The 24,098-nt window shown below is 36.6% G+C and overlaps 1 protein-coding gene across 6 annotated transcripts in view; it reads right to left on the bottom strand.

Moving 5' to 3' along the window:
• ERBIN (erbb2 interacting protein) overlaps positions 1–24,098 on the bottom strand; it is a 149,779-nt gene that overhangs the window by 12,606 nt on the left and 113,075 nt on the right. For 4 of the 6 annotated variants that reach the window (XM_058433813.1, XM_058433809.1, XM_058433810.1 and 1 more), the window contains exons 17-21: positions 23,815–23,986; positions 21,796–21,983; positions 19,592–19,706; positions 17,746–17,929; positions 13,774–15,316 (exon numbers count right to left, since the gene is read on the bottom strand). In XM_058433813.1, coding sequence (XP_058289796.1) covers positions 13,774–15,316; positions 17,746–17,929; positions 19,592–19,706; positions 21,796–21,983; positions 23,815–23,986 — 2,202 coding nt within the window. The remainder of the gene's footprint in view (positions 1–13,773; positions 15,317–17,745; positions 17,930–19,591; positions 19,707–21,795; positions 21,984–23,814; positions 23,987–24,098) is intronic. The other 2 variants (XM_032145485.2, XM_032145488.2) reach the window with 1 other exon arrangement.

The following is a 24,098-nucleotide window of genomic DNA, read 5'->3' as shown; positions in this document are numbered from 1 at the left end:
ATTCTAAGTCAAATGAATTTTTAGAGAATCTACTTCATTTTATGCAAATTCTAACATATTAAATAAACTGAGTGTTTAAATACACATAACACAAAATATATTTGCAAAAAAATACCATTTCAAATTTTTTTACTTTTTTAAGAGGTAGACTCCCAGTCTGGAGTACAATAGCATGCTCCTGGCTCACTGCAGCCTCAAACTCCTGGGCTCAAATGATCTTGCTCCTGAGTAGACAGGACTACAGGTCCTCATCACCACACCTGGCTAGTTATTATTATTATTTTTGTAGAGACGAGGTCTCACTACACTTGTCCAGGGTGGTCTCAAACTCCTTCCTTCAAGCAATCCTTTTGCCTCAGCCTCCTAAACTGCTGGGATTACAGGTGTGAGCCAGTGTGCCCGACCACATTTCAATTTCTAAATGTTTCGAAGTTTAGAAAAATATCCTGCATTAGAGAATAGTTTCAACGTACAAGAATTTATGATATACCCTTTTTAATTTTATTTTTTAAAGAGACAAGGGTCTTGCTATGTTACTCAGGCTGGCCTCAAATTCCTGGGCTCAAGCCATCCTCCTGCCTCAGGATCCTGAGTAGCTGGGACCACAGGTGTGCACCACCGTGCCTGGCTAGTTTTTTTATTTTTCATGGAGACAGGGTCTCACCATCTTGCCAAGGCTGGTGAATATAACTTTTAAAATGCTCCTGCTGCTCTAAAATTACAAGAAGAAGAAAACAAGAAAATGTGTGGCAAATTTTCCCCATTCAAATAAATTGGTATTAAAGATCACTATATTTTAGGAGTTAGTGGTGGCCTTTGCTGCTTAAATTTGAAGAGCCATTGATGGAATCCTCTCACAAACTGAGTTCATATGAATACCTAATTGCTAATCCCAGAACTGCCTGAGGATGTACCTCAATAAACACACTGCCTGATTCCCACTGTTCCACTTGTTTATTCCCAGTTATGAACTGCTGTTCTTTCATGTGAGTGCCTTTAGTCATGTCCCTGAGTGCTGAGGGCTTAATGGTCAAACTGGGTGAAACCACATTTTGAGCATGGCTTGTTATTAATACAGAAATATCATTACAAACATTTCTGTATTACTCTTAGCAAATATATTCCTTCTCAAAATCTGAAGTTGACATCTAATGCCAAGAAGTACAGGATTCCAGAAAGAAAAAGATCTATAAAATTACCATGTACACTTCCAGTTATTCTGTGAATTCTGAAGTAATGACTAAAGAAAAAGCTAAACTTACAGCCCAGACCTGCATTTTCCCAAACCATTTCACCAAGGATAAGGATTTGACAGAGGCAATTTGGAGGTTTCATAAACATTTGACTGGAATAAAAAAAAATTAATAAATCATTCATACATACATAAATAACAGACACACACATTTGCCGTGCAGAGAGCTTTAATGTGTTATTGACTTAAGTGGCCTGATTAACCCTTTACACAGATCTTACAGCAAAGCTTTCTCTGTCATCTCTAAACACATGAGCTTACTGTAAATATTTTACTGAAGAATAAAGCTGAAGCTCAAAAGAGGTCTGGTTTTAAATTCAGGTTTGTGCAGACATCCACATAAAACTGCTTCCTGTCACAACACATTGTGCAAGTGCTCAATTAAATGCTAGGCATAATGTCCTGGGAAATGTTGTTCATTACATACTAACAGTCGTATAATAACAAGTGAACGTAACACTTACCATGTTGTGTTAATCATATATGGTTTGGAATGCTTAATATCTGAGTTCTCATAAGGAATGTTAGTAAATGCTGATAGTAACCACACACCTTTGAAATAAAAAGTTCTTATTCCTTTTCAAATCTTGCTTATTAATTAAATAAATCTTGAAATTTTCAAGGTGACATCTACTTTATATCTTTGAATTCCAGGTATAGTTTGTTTTTTTCTTTGGCAGTGGGAGGTAAGAGGGGTGACTACTAAAAGGTTTAAAAACTACTTAAGCTTCAATAGATTATTATTACTAACTCTCAGCTGAGTAAAGTAGCAAATTTTAATTTGGGAACTGACCTCATGAGGTAGGGCAGGCACTGTGAAAGCCCCCAGGGAAAAATTTTTAAATGTCTACTTTGCCATTAGAATTAAGATGGTGGGAGTAGGGGAGTGAATAGAGATCCTCCATCATCTTCTACCACTTTGAATCAATGCTTTGAAGTTTGGAGTCTAAATCCTGATGCTATTAAAGTAGTTAATTAGTAATATATTTATGTAGCACTTTCAATCTGCTTCTAATGCCCATACATTCTGATTACACCATCTAATGAATAAGAGCATGAATGTAGCACAAAGTATTTTATAAATAAAACAGAGACAGTTTTCAGAATTACATGATTTAGAATGTTTTGAACATATGAAAAGAAAGCATCCCCACACGAGAGACTTGCAGAAATAAAGAGTTAATTTTCACTGGCAAATTACTCAAATTATGCTTCAATATTAAGGATTATTTTTACTGAACAAAATTATTTTTAGGAGGCTGGTGGCAGAATCACATTGAACTCTCAGACAACTCAAAAGAACCATATCTAACATTATATACCCTAAAGTACTGTATCTGCTCAGGAAGTAACAGTGGCTTTACCTTATTTATTGTGTCAACTTGAAATTCTTCAGACCAGCTTTTAAAGTTGTTCCCCCTCCTTCACATAACATATATATCATCCCGGGAAAATTACTTAATTATTCTGTGCCCGAATTCCTTACTGGAAAACGGGATAACAAATAAATGGATGCTGGTTCACATACAAAGCAAAACACACACACACACACACACACACACACACACACACAGGTCAAAATTAATCTGAAAGTCTCTGAAATCACTCGGAATGTACAGTTTTATTTATAGACCCCATATAGTAAAGTTTGAAAACCACTTACCTAGATTAAAGGAAGAACAAAGGTAAAATCTAAGTACAAATGTTTGGTTATTCAAACCATCCTGCCTTAAAATAATAAATTTCTAGCAGTTAATGGTGGGTAAGAGGGGGAAAGATGAAAGATGTTGAAGAAATCTTAAGGGTGTACATATCACTGAATTGGAATGGGCTGCTCTTTGGAATAATAAGCATGTCTAGCAATCTCAGCAATTTAACATTACTTAAAACAATGAATCTTTTCAGTCTCTTAAAAACACACTTTTTTCTTATCCCACATAATTACTGCTTAGGAAAATTCACTCATTCACATGGTTTGTATCTCAAATTTGCATCACTAAACCTAGTATCGTATTGTGTTCCATGTTACTTGCACACATTGTCATCACATCAAATTCAATATATTCAAAGCCAACTAAGCTATTTTTTGCCAATCTTTTATACTATACCACAATGCTTTAAAGACTTCATTTCCTTAACTACCAGAACTTTAAAATATTGATTTGGCAGGGCATGGTGGCTCACATCTGTAATCACAGCACTTTGAGAGGCTGAAGCGAGGACTGCTTATTTGAGAGGCTGAAGCAAGAGGACTGCTTGAGGCCAGGAGTTTGAGACCAGCCTGGGCAACACAGCGAGACCCTGTCTCTATTAAAACAATTAATTAGTTAAATAAGGTTGATGACCAAATATCTCAAATCAGAAACCTTGGCTACCTCTTCAATCTTTTTTCTCATTTGATCCCTAAAACTAAATAATTTTAACCCAAGTGTTTTTCAGACTCATCACCACAAGAGCCAAAATCCCAGCTCAAGTATCTCTCATTTGGCTGTTTTATTATTGAAACTGTTTCCTAAGCTACTTTTTATCAATTCATCCTGAACACTTTAGCCTAAGATATCCTAAAATACTCTATCTGCTCAGGAAATAATAGTGGCACTCTTTTATTTATTGTGTCAACTTGAAAATCTTCTGATAGGCTTTTAAAGTTGTTCCTCTATACTACGTAACACATATCAACCCGGGAAAATTACTTAACTCTTCTGTGCCTAAACTTCCTTATGGTAAAATGAGATAATAAAAATATCACACAGGACTCATGTGAAAATTGAGAAATATTTGTATAGCAAGGTAACTGCACAGTAACAGTAGTTTCTGGCACTTTGTAAATGCTAAATAAAATTAACTTTATATATTCTGACTTTCTAATATTCATACTTTATTATCAAATGTTCTCAAAATAAGTCCTTAATTCAACCAGGTTGAACTCCTTGTCTCTGTCTGCTTTCAGAATTCATTCTTGATACATAACTTTTACCTTAATCTATTAATCTTTTTTTTTTTTTGAGACGGGAGTCTTGCTCTGTCCCCCAGGCTGGAGTGCAGTGGCGCGATCTCGGCTCACTGCAAGCTCCGCCTCCCGGGTTCACGCCATTCTCCTGCCTCAGCCTCCCAAGTAGCTGGGACTACAGACGCCCGCCAACATGCCCGGCTAATTTTTTGTATTTTTAGTAGAGACAGGGTTTCACCGTGTTAGCCAGGATGGTCTCGATCTCCTGACCTCGTGATCCGCCAGCCTCGGCCTTAATCTATTAATCTTAATCCTATTTATCAAAATTGTAAGTTTTTCAAAAAGCACTGTTTGTTGAATAATCCCAGCTTCTGTGATTACTCTTGCATTTATCATTACCATTTTATCTTTCAAAATGAAAACATTTTAGAAATGTATCAAAAAGTCCCCAAATCTCACCGACAGACAATTACTAGCAGTACATTAACATTTCATCTTTTCAACCACAGTTACTACCTAAACTACGAAATAATCTTCTGAACTATATTTTCTGAAGAACAGATGATTAATAATGAAATCATGAAGAAAATACCAAATTTCTATTGAAATTTCTATTTTTGTTAGTTTTATGTGTGTATGTATGTATGTAAGTGTGTGTATGAATACGAATGTCTCTACTGACCTTTTATTGGTATTGTTTCCGACAGATAAGTATATATAACAGAAAATTATTCAAGATCATCATCCTGGATAAATAGGTATTTAAAATAAATTTTTACAAGCTAAACATACAGACACTATCTTCACTTTTTAAAAATGCCTTAATTGAGAAATTGGGTGGAGCCAAGATGGACAAATAGGAACAGGTCCAGTCTACAGCTCCCAGGGTGAGCGACACAGACCAATGACTTCTGCATTTCCAACTAAGGTACCAGGTTCATCTCACTGGGGAGTGCCGGACAGTGGGTGCAGCGCACCATGCCTGAGCCGAAGCAGGGCGAGGCATCGCCTCACCCAGGAAGCGCAAGGGGTCAGGGAATTCCCTTTCCTAGTCAAAGAAAGGGGTGACAGAGGGCACCTGGAAAATCGGGTCACTCCCGCCCTAATACTGCGCTTTTCCAACAGGCTTAACAAACGGCACACCAGGAGATTATATCCTGCAACTGGCTCAGAGGGTCCTACGCCCACGGAGCCTCGATCAGTGCTAGCACAGTAGTCTGAGATCAAACTGCAAGGTGGCAGCGAGGCTGGGGCGGGGGGGGCACTCGTCATTGCCCAGGCTTGAATAGGTAAACAAAGCGGCCAGGAACGTCGAACTGGGTGGAGCCCAACACAGCTCAAGGAGGCCTGCCTGCCTCTGTAGGCTCCACTTCTAGGGGCAGGGCACAGACAAACAAAAGACAGCAATAACCTCTGTAGACTTAAATGTCCTTGTCTAACAGCTTTGAAGAGAGTAGTAGTTCTCCCAGCACGCAGCTTGAGATCTGAGAAAAGGCAGACTGCCTTCTCGAGTGGGTCCCTGACCCCCAAGTAGCCTAACTGGGAAGCACCTCCTAGTAGGGGCGGACTGGCACCTCACACGGCCGGGTACTCCTCTGAGACAAAACTTCCAGAGGAACGATCAGGCAGCAGCATTTGCGGTTCACCAATATCCGCTGTTCTGCAGCCACTGCTGCTGATACCCAGGCAAACACAGGGTCTGGAGTGGACCTCCAGTAAACTCCAACAGACCTGCAGCTGAGGGTCCTGACTGTTAGAAGGAAAACTAACAGAGAGGACATCCACACCAAAAACCCATCTGTACGTCACCATCATCAAAGACCAAAGGTAGATAAAACCACAAAGATGGGGAAAAAACAGAGCAGAAAAACTGGAAACACTAAAAATCAGAGCGCCTCTCCTCCTCCAAAGGAACACAGCTCCTCCTCACTAGCAACAGAACAAAGCTGGATGGAGAATGACTTTGAGGAGTTGAGAGAAGAAGGCTTCAGACGATCAAACTACTCCAAGCTAAAGGAGGAAGTTCGAACCAATGGCAAAGAAGTTAAAAACTTCGAAAAAAAATTAGACGAATGGATAACTAGAATCACCAATGCAGAGAAGTCCTTAAAGGACCTGATGGAGCTGAAAACCACGGCACGAGAACTACGTGACAAATGCACAAGCCTCAGTAACCGATGAGATCAACTGGAAGAAAGGTTATCAGCGATGGAAGACGAAATGAATGAAATGAAGCGTGAAGAGAAGTTTAGAGAAAAAAGAACAAAAGGAAACGAACAAAGCCTCCAAGAAATATGGGACTATGTGAAAAGAGCCAATCTACATCTAATTGGTGTACCTGAAAGTGACAGGGAGAAGGGAACCAAGTTGGAAAACACTCTGCAAGATATTATCCAGGAGAACTTCCCCAATCTAGCAAGGCAGGCCAACATTCAAGTTCAGGAAATATGGAGAATGCCACAAAGATACTCCTCGAGAAGAGCAACTCCAAGACACATAATTGTCAGACTCATCGAAGTTGAAATGAAGGAAAAAATGTTAAGGGCAGCCAGAGAGAAAGGCTGGGTTAACCACAAAGGGAAGCCCATCAGACTAACAGCTGATCTCTTGGCAGAAACTCTACAAGTCAGAAGAGAGTGGGGGCCAATATTCAACATTCTTAAAGAAAAGAATTTTCAACTCAGAATTTCATATCCAGCCAAACTAAGCTTCATAAGTGAAGGAGGAATAAAATACTTTACAGACAAGCAAATGCTGAGAGATTTTGTCACCACCAGGCATGCCCTAAAAGAGCTCCTGAAGGAAGCACTAAACATGGAAAGGAACAACCGGTACTAGCCACGGCAAAAACATGCCAAACTGTAAAGACCATCAAGGCTAGGAAGAAACTGCATCAACTAACAAGCAAAATAACCAATTAACATCATAACGACAGGATCAAATTCACACATAACAATACTAACCTTAAATGAAAATGGGCTAAATGCTCCGATTAAAAGACACAGACTGGCAAACCGGACAAAGAGTCAAGACCCATCAGTGTGCTGTATACAGGAAACCCATCTCACGTGCAGAGACACACATAGTCTCAAAAGAAAGGGATGGAGGAAGATCTACCAAGCAAACGGAAAACAAAAAAAGGCAGGGGTTGCAATCCTAGTCTCTGATAAAACAGACTTTAAACCAACAAAGATTAAAAGAGACAAAGAAGGCCATTACATAATGGTAAAGGGATAGATTCAAAAAGAAGAACTTACTATCTTAAATATATATGCACCCAATACAGGAGCACCCAGATTCATAAAGCAAGTCCTGAGTGACCTACAAAGAGACTTAGGCTCCCACACAATAATAATGGAAGACTTTAACACCCCACTGTCAACACTGGACAGATGAATGAGACAGAAAGTTAACAAGGACATCCAGGAATTGAACTCAGTTCTGCACCAAGCGGACCTAATAGACATCTACAGAACTCTCCACCCCAAATCAACAGAATATATATTCTTTTCAGCACCACACTACACCTATTCCAAAATTGACCACATAGTTGGAAGTAAAGCGCTCCTCACTCAGCAAATGTAAAAGAACAGAAATTATAACAAACTGTCTCTCAGACCACAGTGCAATCAAACTAGAATTCAGGATTAAGAAACTCATTCAAAACTGCTCAACTACATGGAAACTGAACAACCTGCTCCTGAATGACTACTGGGTACATAACGAAATGAAGGCAGAAATAAAGATGTTCTTTGAAACCAACAAGAACAAAGACACAACAAACCAGAATCTCTGGGACACATTCAAAGCAGTGTGTAGAGGGAAATTTATAGCACTAAATGCCCACAAGAGAAAGCAGGAAAGAACTGAAACTGACACCCTAACATCACAATTAAAAGAACTAGAGAAGCAAGAGTAAACACATTCAAAAGCTAGCAGAAGGCAAGAAATAACTAAGATCAGAGCAGAACTGAAGGAGATAGAGACACAAAAAACCTTTCAAAAAATCAATGAATCCAGGAGTTGGTTTTTTGAAAAGATCAACAAAATTGATAGACTGCTAGCAAGACTAATAAAGAAGAAAAGATAGAAGAATCGAATAGACACAATAAAAAATGACAAAGGGGATATCACCACTGATCCCACAGAAATACAAACTACGATCAGAGAATACTATAAACACCTCTATGCAAAAAACTAGAAAATCTAGAAGAAATGGATAAATCCTCGACACATACACTCTCCCAAGACTAAACCAGGAAGAAGCTGAATCTCTGAATAGACCAATAACAGGCTCTAAAATTGAGGCAATAATTAATAGCTTACCAACCAAAAAAAGTCCAGGACCAGATGGATTCACAGCCGAATTCTACCAGAGGTATAAGGAGGAGCTGGTACCATTCCTTCTGAAACTATTCCAATCAATAGAAAAAGAAGGAATCCTCCCTAACTCATTTGATGAGGCCAGCATCATCCTGATACCAAAGCCTGGCAGAGATACAACAAAAAAAGAGAATTTTTGACCAATATCCTTGATGAACATTGATGCAAATATCCTCAAAATACTGGCAAACTGAATCCAGCAACACATCAAAAAGCTTATCCACCATGATCAAGTGGGCTTCATCCCTGGGATGCAAGGCTGGTTCAACAACCGAAAATCAATAAATGTAATCCAGCATATAAACAGAACCAAAGACAAAAACCACATGATTATCTCAATAGATGCAGAAAAGGCCTTTGACAAAATTCAACAACACTTCATGCTAAAAACTCTCAATAAATTAGGTATTGATGGGACATATCTCAAAATAGTAAGAGCTATCTATGACAAACCCACAGCCAATATCATACTGAATAGACAAAAACTGGAAGGATTCCCTTTGAAAACTGGCACAAGACAGGGATGCCCTCTCTCACCACTCCTATTCAACATAGTGTTGGAAGTTCTGGCCAGGGCAATCAGGCAGGGGAAGGAAATAAAGGGCATTCAATTAGGAAGTCAAATTGCCCCTGTTTCCAGATGACACGATTGTATATCTAGAAAACCCCACTGTCTCAGCCCAAAATCTCCTTAAGCTGATAAGCAACTTCAGCCAAGTCTCAGGATACAAAATCAATGTGCAAAAATCACAAGCATTCTTATACACCAATAACAGACAAACAGAGAGCCAAATCATGAGTGAACTCCCATTCGCAATTGCTTCAAAGAGAATAAAATACCTAGGAATCCAACTTACAAAGGATGTGAAGGACCTCTTCAAGTAGAACTACAAACCACTTCTCAACAAAATAAAAGAGGACACAAACAAATGGAAGAACATTCCATACTCATGGGTAGGAAGAATCAATATCGTGAAAATGGCCATACTGCCCAAGGTAATTTATAGATTCAATGCCATCCCCATCAAGTTACCAATGACGTTCTTCACAGAATTGGAAAAAACTACTTTGAAGTTCATATGGAACCAAAAAAGAGCCTGCATTGCCAAGTCAATCCTAAGCCAAAAGAGCAAAGCTGGAGGCATCACGCTACCTGACTTCAAACTATACTACAAGGCTACAGTAACCAAAACAGCATGGTACTGGTACCAAGACACAGATAAAGACCAATGGAACAGAACAGAGCCCTCAGAAATACTGCCACATATCTGATTTTGACAAACCTGACAAAAACAAGAAATGGGGAAAGGATTCCCTATTTAATAAATGGTGCTGGGAAAACTGGCTAGCCATATGTAGAAAGCTGAAACTGGATCCCTTCCTTACACCTTATACAAAAATTAATTCACGATGGATTAAAGACTTAAAATGTTAGACCTAAAACCATAAAAACCCAAGAAGAAAACCTAGGCAATACCATTCAGGACATAGGCGTGGGCAAGGACTTCATGTCTAAAACACCAAAAGCAACAGCAACAAAAGCCAAAATTGAGAAATGGGATCTAATTAAACTAAAGAGCTTCTGCACAGGAAAAGAAACCACCATCAGAGTGAACAGGCAACCTACAGAATGGGAGAAAATTTTTGCAACCTACTCATCTGACAAAGGGCTAATATCCAGAATCTACAATGAATGCAAACAAATTTACAAGAAAAAAACAAACCACCCCATTAAAACGTGGGCGAAGGACATGAACAGAGACTTCTCAAAAGAAGACATTTATGCAGCCAAAAAACACATGAAAAAATGCTCATCATCACTGGCCATCAGAGAAATGCAAATCAATACCACAATGAGATACCGTCTCACACTAGTTAGAATGGCAATCATTAAAAAGTCAGGAAACAACAGGTGCTGGAGAGGATGTGGAGAAATAGGAACACTTTTACACTGTTGGTGGGACTGTAAACTAGTTCAACCATTGTGGAAGTCAGTATGGTGATTCTTCAAGGATCTAGAACTAGAAATACCATTTGACCCAGCCATCCCATTACTGGGTATATACCCAAAGGATTATAAATCATGCTGCTATAAAGACACATGTACACGTATGTTTACTGCGGCACTATTCACAATAGCAAAGACTTGGAACCAACCTAAATGTCCAACAATGATAGACTGGATTAAGAAAATGTGGCACATATACACCATGGAATACTATGCAGCCATAAAAAATGATGAGTTCATGTCCTTTGTAGGGACATGGATGAAGCTGGAAACCATCATTCTCAGCAAACTATCGCAAGGACAAAAAACCAAACACTGCATGTTCTCACTCATAGGTGGGAATTGAACAATGAGAACACATGGACACAGGAAGGGGAACATCATGCACCGGGGCCTGTTGTGGGGTGGGGGGAGGGGGGAGGGATAGCATTAGGAGATATACCTAATGCTAAATGACGAGTTAATGGGTGCAGCACACCAACATGGCACATGTATACGTATGAAACAAACCTGCACGTTATGCACATGTACCCTAAAAGTATAATAATAAAAAAAGCCTTAATCTTTGATATAAGAAATCTGTTTATATTTTAGAATTATGAACTATATTTAAATTTTTAAGAAAAATAATTATTTTACCATCATAAAATAACCTATTGCACAATATTTTGCTGTTTTAAAAAAATAACTTTAATCAGCTTTTAATTTCTTTGTATTTAAAAGATGGTGATGATGAGGACGAAGGTAATAGCAATAAACACTTATTTAGCACTTAGTTATATATGCCAGGTACCATTCTAAGTGCTTTGCATGTATTAACCCATTTAATTTTTAAACAATCCTAGTAGTTCCTTTCATTGCACCTAACATACACATGAATCCACCAAGGTAACGAAAGTCAAAGTTACTTCTCCAAGTAGCTAACTGAGCAGCACAGCTAGGATTCTGAACTGTTAAGACTAAAATGTCTCTCTAAATGATTTAAAAAAAAATTTTTTTTAAGTAATTCTTTAAAAATTTAAATTCTTTTAAAAATGTGATTTATAAAACATGAATCCATTTAAGATAAAACTTTCACGTATGTTAAGTAAAAGCAGTCTCACATGTGAATACTTTTTAAGAACTGAAACAGGCAAAGACAGCATACGTTTAAGAAAGACATGGAGAATAAAATACCCTAAAAGGAATGCAGTAGAGCTATGGTAACAGCAGGATATATACTTTGGTATTTGCTAGAAATGCTTCCCAACTGATGAGCTAGAAGATACTACAGTGTAGTCAGTCAACTGGTGGCCTGGAAGGCAGGAGTCTGGGCAAGCATATGATGAGAGAAGAAGCACCCCTCATAACTTCAAAGTATGATATCCTTGAAAATGGGAGTTATCAGCTGCAGATTTGTGTTCAGACGCAGTTTGCCCTGTTTCTTTTCTCACAAGGCTTCTCTTTAGTTTCAATCAACTAATTCACACCTCTAAATTACTAGTGAAAACAACTAGGAAACTACTGTGATATTCTCTTCAAGAACCTGTACCGTGAATTTCAAAATATGTAAACATTTTAGGCAATTCAGAAAAAAGCGGATTGGCACACTGAACAATGAGATAGTTACTACTTGCTTCTTATGTACTAAAATCCAGGTATATCTCTGTCAGACAGGAGTGGGAGAAGAGCCATGTAAGATGAAACTACACAGAACATAAAAACCAAACTCATCTCTTCTTCCAAGTCTCCTACTCCTCCTCTATGTCCACTAATAGCCAAAGACATTCCCAACAACCAGTTATTCAAGGCACAGTCTCAAGCTTTATCCCTTTTCCTTTCTGACTGATTACAGGAATATTCAATCAGAAGTAAACTCTTGTTAAAAGTCTATTTCAGAACTCTCTCTTGAACTCATTTGTCTTAACTGCACTGATAACAGTTCACATTTCATTTCTTATCTAGATTACTAAAGAGCATCATATCTCAATCTCTTTGACTACAGCCTCTTCCTCTAAAATCTAGTTCCACAATGTCACCACAAATTTATTTATAAAACACACCTACGTTACTCTTCTGCTTAAGAAATTTCCAAGTGCCTTAGAAAAAGCACAAAAGTTCAAATAGCCTCAACAGTGTGTAGAGTTACTAGATGAAATAAAATGGATAGATGAGAAAGAAGTAGCCTAATGCTTATGGATGTTTACCTATTTAAAGTTTATTTAAAGTTGAGGACTGCACTAAAAAGAACAATTATAGGCTGAGATTTCATGTAAACTGATATGAGGTACTAATATATTTTAGGCATTTCTGAAAATTTTATTTAAGGAGTTTAAAAAAATGGCTAATTGAAGTTGTATGTTCACCTGTTTTTAAGAACACATTTTATATTTAATAAAGAAAGAAAGATAATGCTTGGGTAAAATCTTGTGAGTAAATATAAAGTTAAATCTTAAAGAAAAATCATGTCTTGTACACTTGGGCCACATGACTATGGCACTCATATTGGTTTTACAAGGATATATATCTATATCTACATTTTTAACTCCTTTCAAAAGATGAACATCTACACATAAAATTATAATTTGAATACGAGCATTAGTTATTTAATAAACTATTGCTAAGCCACACTAGAGCCACAGAAACACTTAACTGAGTTTAAGTAGGTCAGAAATGTAGAAATTCAGAAAAGTTAAGAATAAACGCCATGCCAGAAGCCATCTGTGTCAGTGACAATGTTAGTTCATATACTGTGGACTGGGGAAAAAATATTAGATGAAATATTCACATTTGCAATACATTTTTTGTTATTCTGTTAACTATACAGTAAGCTATTTTTTAAATTTAGATAATCAACAATAGCAAAGTTCAGAAAATGCTAAACAGAGGTACATGTATTTTTAGTATGTGTGCACAATCTCAAAGAGACAGACACATAAACATATAAAATTAATACATTTTTGTTAGAAACAGTGGGGAGTAAAGGAGAGGATAGAAACACACATTATCATCCCAATTATCCTGGCTGAGTTTAAATTTGGAACTCTATTCCCAGTACCAGAGAAAAACACCTAGAATATAAAGAGATAATCAGTAATTCAGAGAATCTCGTTTCATCTTGTTTAGAAAACAAAGAGTGCCAATTATTTTTAAGGAAAATAAGTTCAAAAAGAAAAGAATGAAAAACTCATGTTCAATTACCTTTTCTAACTTTTTGGCTTCAATATGTCGAAGTACTTGTTCTCTCCAGTCATGAGGAACTTTACTTTTTCCTGGAGGATCTAATAAAGAATGCTCAGAACCAACCCTTGCATTTGGTCTTTTTGAAGGACTAGTCCGTGAATAATTGAAATCACTAACTGACATAGTTCTCTCTGGTATTTCATTAATAGAGGGTCGAGCACTCTGAGGTCTTGATGCATTTGGACCATCTATGCTGTATGTTCGTGCAGAAAGAGGTCTCTGTGATCCTGGCATCATTGGAGTTCTTCCCACTGAGTGGAACTCTCTGTATGATGAATAATCTCCTTCAGGAATCTGGGCCCGCCTTGTAGAGCCTGGATCACCAAGATTTACAGAGGCTGTGGAGGACACACTACTTTGTCGCTGAATTGTACTTCTAGTTACTGCAGGAATAAGTCGGTCGTTTGGTGAGATGGCCCACATTTCCCCATGTCTTGCTGGCCCAAGTCTCTGATGTAAATGGTATGCAGTATTAGCTCGAACATTGTTATGATTAGAGAAATTCATATTGGCAGAATGTTTAGCATAACTTTGATTTTCTGTGCTCTCTGATCTAGGAAGGAGCTGAGAAGGAAAACTGGCATGATCTATTTGGGGATTTTGTTTGGAGTGCCACAAAGTGTCTTTGACTGCAGCACTGCTACTGTATTGGATATTATACTGTGGAGGACCATATATTTGAGGTGCAGATTGTGGGCCACTTGTGGGGCCTCTTATTATATTTGGCTTTTCGGGATTATGATTTGAATCAAACTTGAAAACTGCCTTTGTTCCTGATATTAAATCAGAAGAAGAAGAAGAACCAGTAAATACCTGCAATGGCTGATCATACAACAGTGTGGCAGACTTGCTCCTGACTATATTTTTTCCATCAACAGCAGATGTGATTTTAACGATTGTACTTGGCTGCTGAGGTCCATTATCACTAAGAATATCGTAGATTTTTAGCCCTCCAATCTCCATATTAGTTATGCTATGAGATTTCACAACAGATCCAACTGGACCACTTTTCTGAGGGGAGAGATCTTCAGTGCTTTTGGAAATACCTAAGTCAACAGAACAATCACTGTCATGTGGTTCAGTCCTATTAGAAGACTGTGAAGTTTCTTCAGAATGTCCATTTACCTTATTTACGGATTCCAAATTAGGATACTTGTTTCCATTTTCCAAGTGCTCAGTTTCCTCTTTAGAATTAATGCTTAAAAAGCTTGTTCCAAACAGGACACCCTGTGTTTTTGATCTTTCCATGATCTCTGGTTGAAATGTATCATTAGTTATAAGCTTATTAAGATTCATGTTGATATGATCTAATTTGTGAGTGTCATCAGCTGTGGCTGTTGAGTCCACATTTTTCTCAATTAGAACTAATCGCTCTTCAATATTCAAATCATATTCAGGTAAGTTAAAATCTTTTTTATCATGAGCTTTGAACTTTTCCTCTGTTGAATTGTTTAAAATATCTCCATTTTGTAAAACGCTGTTAAAATTTTCATCTTCTTGCCTAAAATAAAGATAATTTTATGAAAAACATAATAAAGCCGAGTTTTCTTAGTAACAGGGAACATTAATAAATAAATTGTGTGGGTGGACAAGTTAAAAAAGTTAATAAAAGTCAAAGACAAAAGGTATTTATTATCAAGCATGTAATTTAAAAATATTATCTCAATAGTTAATAGAGCTTTATTTTCAGTTGGAGACAAGTAATACAATTAAAATTCACAGATAATACCAAGATTAATTTTCATCAATACACTCAATCTGATTTGTCACAAAATAACTTAAAGGGCTGAACTATGAATAAAACTGGAATTTTTAATCTTTGCTACATCTTTTCATGAATGTGCTAAAAAAACAAAATGCTTGAAGGAGGGCAGATATATGGAGAGAAAGCTAGTAACATGAATAGTGGAGCAAAGAGCACAGGACATTTGTGCAGTTAATTTTGAAGCCTTACATTATTAACCAAATTAACCATAGTTAACGAAGTACACAGTTGTTAGGTACTTACCTTTCATATAGGTAAGAAAATTGTACAAAGCAAAGAACTGAATAAATGTCCAAAGTTTGACACCAAATATGTAAAAGGCATAAAAAGTTAAATGAAGTCTAATCACTCTTCTAAGTTGCTAGCTGTATTTGGCAAATACTTTTAAATGTGTCATTCCAAAATTATAGAAAATATTTTATTTTTACCTGTGGTATTAAGTATTTGTGTCCTCTTGTATACATATTCAAGTTATGTTTCCACAAAAATTCTTCCCATTACAAAAAAGATAACTTTCATTACCAGAAACACAGCACAAAAAGGTGTTGCTGTATTCCTTGCTTAGGCTTTATTTCATTATATTAAAAGCAGGATTTAGAAAATATCATACTGCTTTCCCAACAATAAATAAAATTTTATTATTCAACAAATTAATATGATAATATCTAGGAGGTTATAAAAATTAGTATTTTAAATAGTAGCTCATAGCCTCAAATTCAAAGAATAGAAATAAATGATTGTGATTATAATTACACAATACCTAAACTCATTTTCAGGCATAAAATTCACCTCCCTTTTCTAACAATACACATTAATGTACAAATTTTACTTAAATATGCCTGAAATTTAAGAACAACTCTAAATGACTGTTAAAAATATCCACACATTAAACTTTTGGTTTAGTAGTAACCCCAATCTTTTTTTTTTTTTTTTTTTTTTTGAGACTGGGTCTCAATTCTGTTACCCATGCTGGAGTCCAGTAGCCTGATCATGACTCGCTGAGGCCTAAACCTCCCAAGCTCAAGTTAACCTCCCACCTTGGCCTCCCGAGTAGCTGGGACTACAGGCATGTGCCAACATACCTGGCTAATTTTTCTGTAGAGACATGGTTTCACCATGTTGCCCAAGCTTGTCTTGAACTCCTGTACTCAAGCAATCTATCACCTTAGCCTCCCAAAGTGCTGGGATTACAGGCATTCCACCACATCCAGCCAACCCCAATCTCTTTTTTTTTTTTTTTGAGACAAGGCCTAGCTCTGTCATCCAGGCTGGAATGCAGTGGTGTGATCATAGCTCACTGCAACTTCCGCCTCCTGGGTTCAAGCGATCCTCCCACCTCAGCCTCCCAGGTAGCTGGGACTACAGGCACATGCCACCACACATGGCCAACTTTTGTACTGTTTTTGGTAGAGATGGGGTTTCACCATGTTGCCAAGGCTGGTCTCGAACTCCTGGGCTCAAGCCATCCACCTGCTGCAGCCTCCTGAAGTGCTGGGATTATAGGTTTATGCCACCATGCCCAGCCCAGCTAATCCCCATCTTTCTAACGGAGTTTAGCTGACAGAGTAACACTATGGTAGAATGGCACGGCCTTACTGTGATAACCAAATTTCTTTTTTTTTCTTTTCAAACCCACCGCCAACATTACAGACAACCAATTTCTCAAGAGCCTAAGTAATAAAATGTGTTTTAGACTTCAGCTAAATTCCAGGCTATACAAATTAACATTTATCTCCCTCTCAGTGAGTGTGTCCTACAAAATTAAGCCTAAGCCAAATATACACCACCAGTCAAGAGTATTTGAATGAACCCTTTAATGGCAGCCCCTCAAAATGATTCTGCATTTCTAACTATAAAAGTACTCTTTCCAACTTAAATTACCTCAAATATGCTGTTTATGTTGCCATATCTAAAAATATATAAATATTCAACTTTTTAACCGGAGACTGAGAATCTAGTCTATCCTTCCCCATTTAAAAATCTAATTTAAGATGGAAATGTATAAAAACTAAATAGAAAATCAGCAATAAAAATGGGGAAAGAAAACATATTACTGGAACCACTTCTATAATACTTATTAAACCCTGTATGTTTATGTATTTGTTATCTGCCTTACTACTTCCATTTATTGTATAAATAAAAAACTGTAAAAGACGTTCACACACCTGATTTTCAAATTAATATCAATATGAGTTTGTTTCACTGGAGAGCAAAGTGAGGTGTCTTGACTACTATCAGTATTAAGAGAAACTGAATCAGACATTCGAGATGGAGAAGAACAATTGCTGTTATTCTGATTGCTATTGTGTGTAACTTCATCTGATAAAGAATCTGTTTCCTTTGTATCATCTGAAACAAAACAAATTTAAGATTAATGATAAATTCCCCAAGAATTGTGTGAAATTCTTTTCAGTGATGATAAATGACAACTATACCATCCTGGTTCTATATGAGGTAATAAATTATATTGATAAGATAATTGGAAGCATCCCTGAAAATTCAGTCCTAATACAAAGATTAAATAATTTTTAGATGGTGATATAATTTTTTAAAAAGTAACCAATGTTGGGATTACTAAGAATTCAATTTAGTTACTGACAAGGTGACATTATTATATACTGTTTTCTAAGGTCAGTTAATTTCAATGAATAAACTTTTCACCCATTTACAATTTGAAAAACTGATAATGAAAATATCGTTTACAACCTTTCTGAACTCAACTGGGCAAGAAATTATTTCATATATATATATATGGAATTTTTTCCCATCTACTCTAATAAAAATAAGCAATTCAATCCACAAACATATAATCCCCAAACAAATCAAGGAATTTTCAAAAGTCAGCTCTTTCTTAATGTTTTTAAAACATTTCATAGACTTGTTTATGAATGGTAAACTCTCAGTATGTAAGGTGGTTGTGTGTAGCAATTATACGAACAGAAACAGACAAGTGTTCATATTCTATAATAGGTAGTATTTTTTCAAAGTAGTGCTAAAAAGGTTTTTTTTTTTAACTAACTGAATTCTAGCCAAATCACAGAAATAGTGTATATGGACATATTCATAGATGATTATATGAATTAAGGATATCTTTGATGTTCTGAGATTTTAGGAGCACAGCTCAAGTAGTCCAGATTGTATTTACAGTTAACAGTAGCAAATGAGACTCTAACTTTGATCTCAGTGTATTTAGGTTCTGAGCTCTTAACCATTAAAATAGATGGTTGTTAAGTTCTTTCTCAGATACACTCCACTTCCACCTCATCATGGGGGTTATTGTGACAATTAGATAATAACACGTACAATATTTAGTATAGTACCTAAGCAATTAGTGCTCAACAAATTCTAGGTATCATTACTACAAAATGAACCCAAGCTATCCAAGGGCCAACTTGATAATAAGTATCATTGATGCCATAAAGACAAACGGTTAAACATTTGAGGAAGATGATGTAAAGATACTCAGGTGCTAGAGGGGAGGGGTGAGGGAAGGGATAGATATCCTTCAAGATCTCTAAGAGTCTAAGATTGTCTTATTTGAAAGAATGGCTGGCAGAGGTTGGACGGAGTGTAAAAAAATGTCTTGTGATAGAATCAATAAAATAACAAGCACCTAACTGTACATAAGATACTGTGCTAAAAGATACATTATCTAGCCTATTTGATGCAAAAATCCTTCATTAGCCTCACTGTATGTCAAATCAGGTATGTACACATGGATAAAATTAACTCAAGGATCACACAGCTGATAAGTGGCAGAAACGCACAATCGAGGCTTAGCTGTCGGTAAAGTCCATGCCTTTATAAGTAAATTTGCATGAGGAGAAAGAAAAGACTATCAATGCCTTTCCCTAAAAATGAGAAGGAAAGAGAATCTTTCAGAAAGCCATGTCTAAAAATTTGTTTCTAAAATGTATCAAATAATATAATATTCAATGAAATTTATTCCAAATAAATTTATAAATTTATTGAGGCAATTTCTATTCTTAGTACTTTCCTTTAACATCTAACCTTTTTTGTTATTACTAAGTGCTACGACTTTTGGCTGGTTAATAGAGGTTTCAATTAATGGTGGTCGCATCTCCGCCATTTTCATCTCTTCATCAGAAGAAAGTTCTTCAGATTCCTAGTGAAAAGGGGGGGAGGGGGATAAAAATTAAATTTTTGTTTCTTCAAATAAATAAATATTAAGTCATAAGACTTTAAAGGGAAAACAAATATTATAAACACATTTTAAACCTTTTCAAGATAGGGCAATAAAATACAACCAGTCCTTCCAAGACTGTTCGTACAATTTGTACCTCTATCCTTTTCATGGCACCATTATCCTAATCAAACATTAGGATACTGCTTCTCTATTCCCTTTTTTATACTGAGATATTCATGTGCTGCATCTCCTATAATATTCTTACAACTGTAATAACTTTCAACCATATATAGCTCTATGAATTAGAGTAACACTCTATTAAAAGCCTTTAGTGGCTCCTCAAGACTACAGAACATTAAGTCCAAACTTCTTAGCTTGGCTTTTCAGAGCCTCGTAGTCAGGGCCCTATCTACTCTACTGCTCTTATTTCATAATACTGCCTCTGACTTATTCAGTAACATAAAATGTTATTTTCCATATGTTCCAAATGCCATTCTTTTGCTCTCATCATTCCTTCCTCATTTCATTCCATTCTCCTGTATCTGTGAATTAAAATTTTCCAAAACACAGGTAAAATGCCCCCTTCTCCTTAAGGCAGCCATAAATCTTCCTTCTAAATTTCTGTAACACTTCGTACATTTCTAACACACTTAGCACAGTCTATCCTTAATTATATATATTTGCATTTATTTAAATCCCTATATCCACGTATCCATTCTGCCACCTTACCTCCACAGTGCCTTACACATAGAAATTACACTAAATGAGTCATAAGTTCACTGTAACAAACCTAATAATTTTTTCACAGCCTTTGTTACATTAGCTTCAGTGCATACCATAGTGTATTGAGTGATATTAACCACCCTTTTTTTAAAAAAATTATTCCTGTTGTAAATGACAGCTCACAGGATAACCAGGAAAAGAGATGGTGTGCTTGAATGCACTTTGAAATTTTAGGGATGAAGATGTATTAACTTAAATAGCCACTCGTAGCTAGTACATACTGCAGTGAACAATGCAGCTATAAATCAGAAACACTTCAGATATTCATATTAAAAAGTTACAGCTTCACCATTTTACATTACCACTAGCAGTGTATGAAGGGAATATAAAATGGTGCAATCATTTTTCATTCATGAAAATATATATCCACACAAAAACCTGTACACAAAAATTCACTGCAGACTTATTCATTACAGCCAAAAAGTGGAAATGATTAAAATGTCCATTAATTGAAGAATAGATAAACAAAGGGTGGATATACACAATGTAGTATTATTCAGTCATATAAATGGATGCTGTGTTGATATATGCTATAACATAGAAAAACCTGAACACATTATGCTAAGTGAAACAAACCAGGCACAAAAGACCACATATTGTATGATTCCACTTAAATGAAATGTCAAGAATAGGCAAATTTACAGAGGCATATAAAGTAGATTTTTTGGTTGCCTAGGGCCGAAGGGGATAAAGAGTGAGGAGTAACAGGTAAGGAGCATGGGATTTCTTTCTGGAGTGAGAAACATGTTCTAAAAGTGATTGTAGTAATGGCTGCACAATTTGGTAAATATACTAAAAGCCACTGAATTGAATAATTTAAATAAGTGATTTGTATGGTATGTGAGTTATATCTCAATAAAGCTGTTTTTTAAAAAAAGTTCCAGCTTTTATTGATCCACTAGAAGAAACTCCCCATTTAAAAACTGTCTCACGCAGTCAACCAAAAAATCTTTCACTTTCAAGGATAAATGCATAAATAAGTTAAATAATTGGGTATGCCTATAGTAGTCTTTTCATTTTTAAGTTACAGAAATAAAAGCAATTATGTATTTTACAGTAGCCTAGACTATCTATAATCTAATTTGCATAAACATCTGAATACAAAGGGCATAATAATTTGTAAGTTTAAAGTGACAAGTGAGTGATATTTTTGCAGATATGAAATTTCTCAATGATGAAGGCATTAACGTATTTTCTACAATCAATATCAGGTCTTTATTTAGCAACAATAAAATATTAAATTGAAAGTTCTTATGATTGCTCCAGAATAATCATCAAATCATACCTCAAAAACATCATCATGGTTAACAATATGCTTCGAGTTCTCAGAGGCTTTCATATTTGCAGTCACTGGTAAACTCCCAGGACTAATCTCAGCTTCAGGTTCACTGATCTTCTGTACAGAGTTTCCTATCATATATTTTTCTCTTTCATCAACTTTGCTTTTTACTGTAGTAGTACTTTCTGAGGTCTAAGTAAAAGAAAAGATAAAGAGCTCATATTTATTAAGTTTTATATCTATTTTAAAAGTTCAGATAAAAATTTGTAAGCAATTTGCCAACTTCCAATTCTGGACTAATCTCAAACATGAAAACTTTAAACATAGAAACCTGTGACACTCAACAGATAAAATGCTCATTTTAGGAGCATGTGGCTCCCAAAGATCCATGAGACACATTAAAATTTACAAGTTAGCCAAGGTTACTTTCCTCTTAGAAGCTGCAAGGCTTGTAAGTGTGGACAACTGAGTCACTTAGCTCAGCATACTCAACTCTGGATGGTTAAAATTGTTTTCTGCTCATTGTGGACTGTATAGTAACTCTAATGACATGGTAAAACTTTTGTTTCTGTGATACAGTAACATGTGTGTGGCAAAGTCCTAAAGGAATATACATACCATTTAGGGATTTGTGAAAGTTTCTGAAACATCCCAAGGAAATGCCAACTGTCTGTCATTGCAATTACATTTAAAATGAGAATTAGGTAAAATGGACCAATATTACCAGGGGGAAAAAATTTCCCTACTAATACTTTTCCTGGCATTCATTATCTTCTTTGTTCAGACAATGATTTTTTTAAAGGCTATGCTGACACTACACTGTGAATTGGACATTCTATAGCCAGAGTGGTAATGACAGTAATTATGGACTTCACTGATTATTATAGTTTCCCAGTTCAGGTAGCTGAGAACAAAACCTTAAATTTGCAAGTGCAGTCACGTGGCACTTAACAACAGTGATATGTTCGGAGAAATTTATTAGGTGATTTTTTTCCTCTGTGAACATCATAGAGTGTACTTACATAAACCTAGATGGTATAGCTTACTACACATACAGGCTATATGTAATATAGCCTATGGCCCTGAGGCTACAAACCTGTGTAACACATTACTGTACCGAACACTACAGGCAATTCTAACACAATAGAAAGTATTTGTGTATGCAAACATATCTGAATATAGAAAAGCTGTGTTATGACGTCATTAGGCAATAGGAATTTTTCAGCTCCATTACACGTTTTTTCTTTTTTTGAGACAGGGTCTCGCTCTGTCACCCATGCTGGAGTGCTGTGGCATGATCATAGCTCACTGCAGCCTTGAACTCCTGGCCTCCAGTGACTCTCCTGCCTAAGCCTCCCAAATAGCTAGGTCAACAGGCACACATCACCAAGCCCAGCTAATTTTTTTTTTTTTTAAACTTTCTGTAGAAACAGTCTCACTATCTTCGTCAGGCTGTTCTCAAATCCTTGGTGTAAGTGACCATCCCACCTCGGCCTCCCAAAGTGCTGGGATAACAAGGGTGAGCCACCATGGCCAGGCATCTCCCTTATATTCTTATTTTTTGTTTTTGAGATAGAGTGTCGCTCTGTCACCCAGGCTGGAGCACAGTGGTGTGATCTCAGCACACTGCAATCCCCGCCTCCTGGGTTCAAGCGATTCTCCTGCCTCAGCCTCCCAAGTAGCTGGGATTACAGGTGCCCACCACCACGCCCAGCTAATTTTTGTACTTTTAGTTGAGATGGGGTTTCACCATGTTGGCCAGGCTGGTCTCAAACTCCCGACCTCAAGTGATCTGCTTGCCTTGGCCTCCCAAAGTGCTGGGATTACAGGCGTGAGCCACCACGCCCAGCCCCTTATACTCTTATAGGACCACCATCATATGTATGTGAGCATGTCGACCCAAATATCATTCTGTGGTGCATGACTGCACATTCAGAGTACATGAAAAGGGGCAATATATCAACTGTCATTTCAAAATAAGAACTTGAAATAGGCTTTGGTTAATCCTTTTGAATTTTCTAATCTTCACACCCACATCTTTATTTGTATCTTGTTGATCTTCATGTGGTTTCAAATCTCTTCCAGAGTCTTCACTGGTCTCTTCATCTTTTAATCTATGTACAATGGTTTGAACAGTTTTGACCATATTCTTAAGCTCATCTGGGTATGGTGTTGGATATCTTTTTAAATTTCCCTCCTAGAGAAACAAAATAAGTAAAATATGAAGTACAAATATTTCTAATGTCAATCTCAAACAAAATTTAATCTGTAATCCATTCGAATTACATTAGATATCAAGCTCATAGGGA

The sequence above is a fragment of the Hylobates moloch genome, unplaced genomic scaffold, assembly GCF_009828535.3.
Source record: "Hylobates moloch isolate HMO894 unplaced genomic scaffold, HMol_V3 SCAFFOLD_23, whole genome shotgun sequence".
In the NCBI taxonomy this organism is placed as follows: domain Eukaryota; kingdom Metazoa; phylum Chordata; class Mammalia; order Primates; family Hylobatidae; genus Hylobates; species Hylobates moloch.
This window is presented reverse-complemented; position numbering and strand designations above follow the sequence as displayed.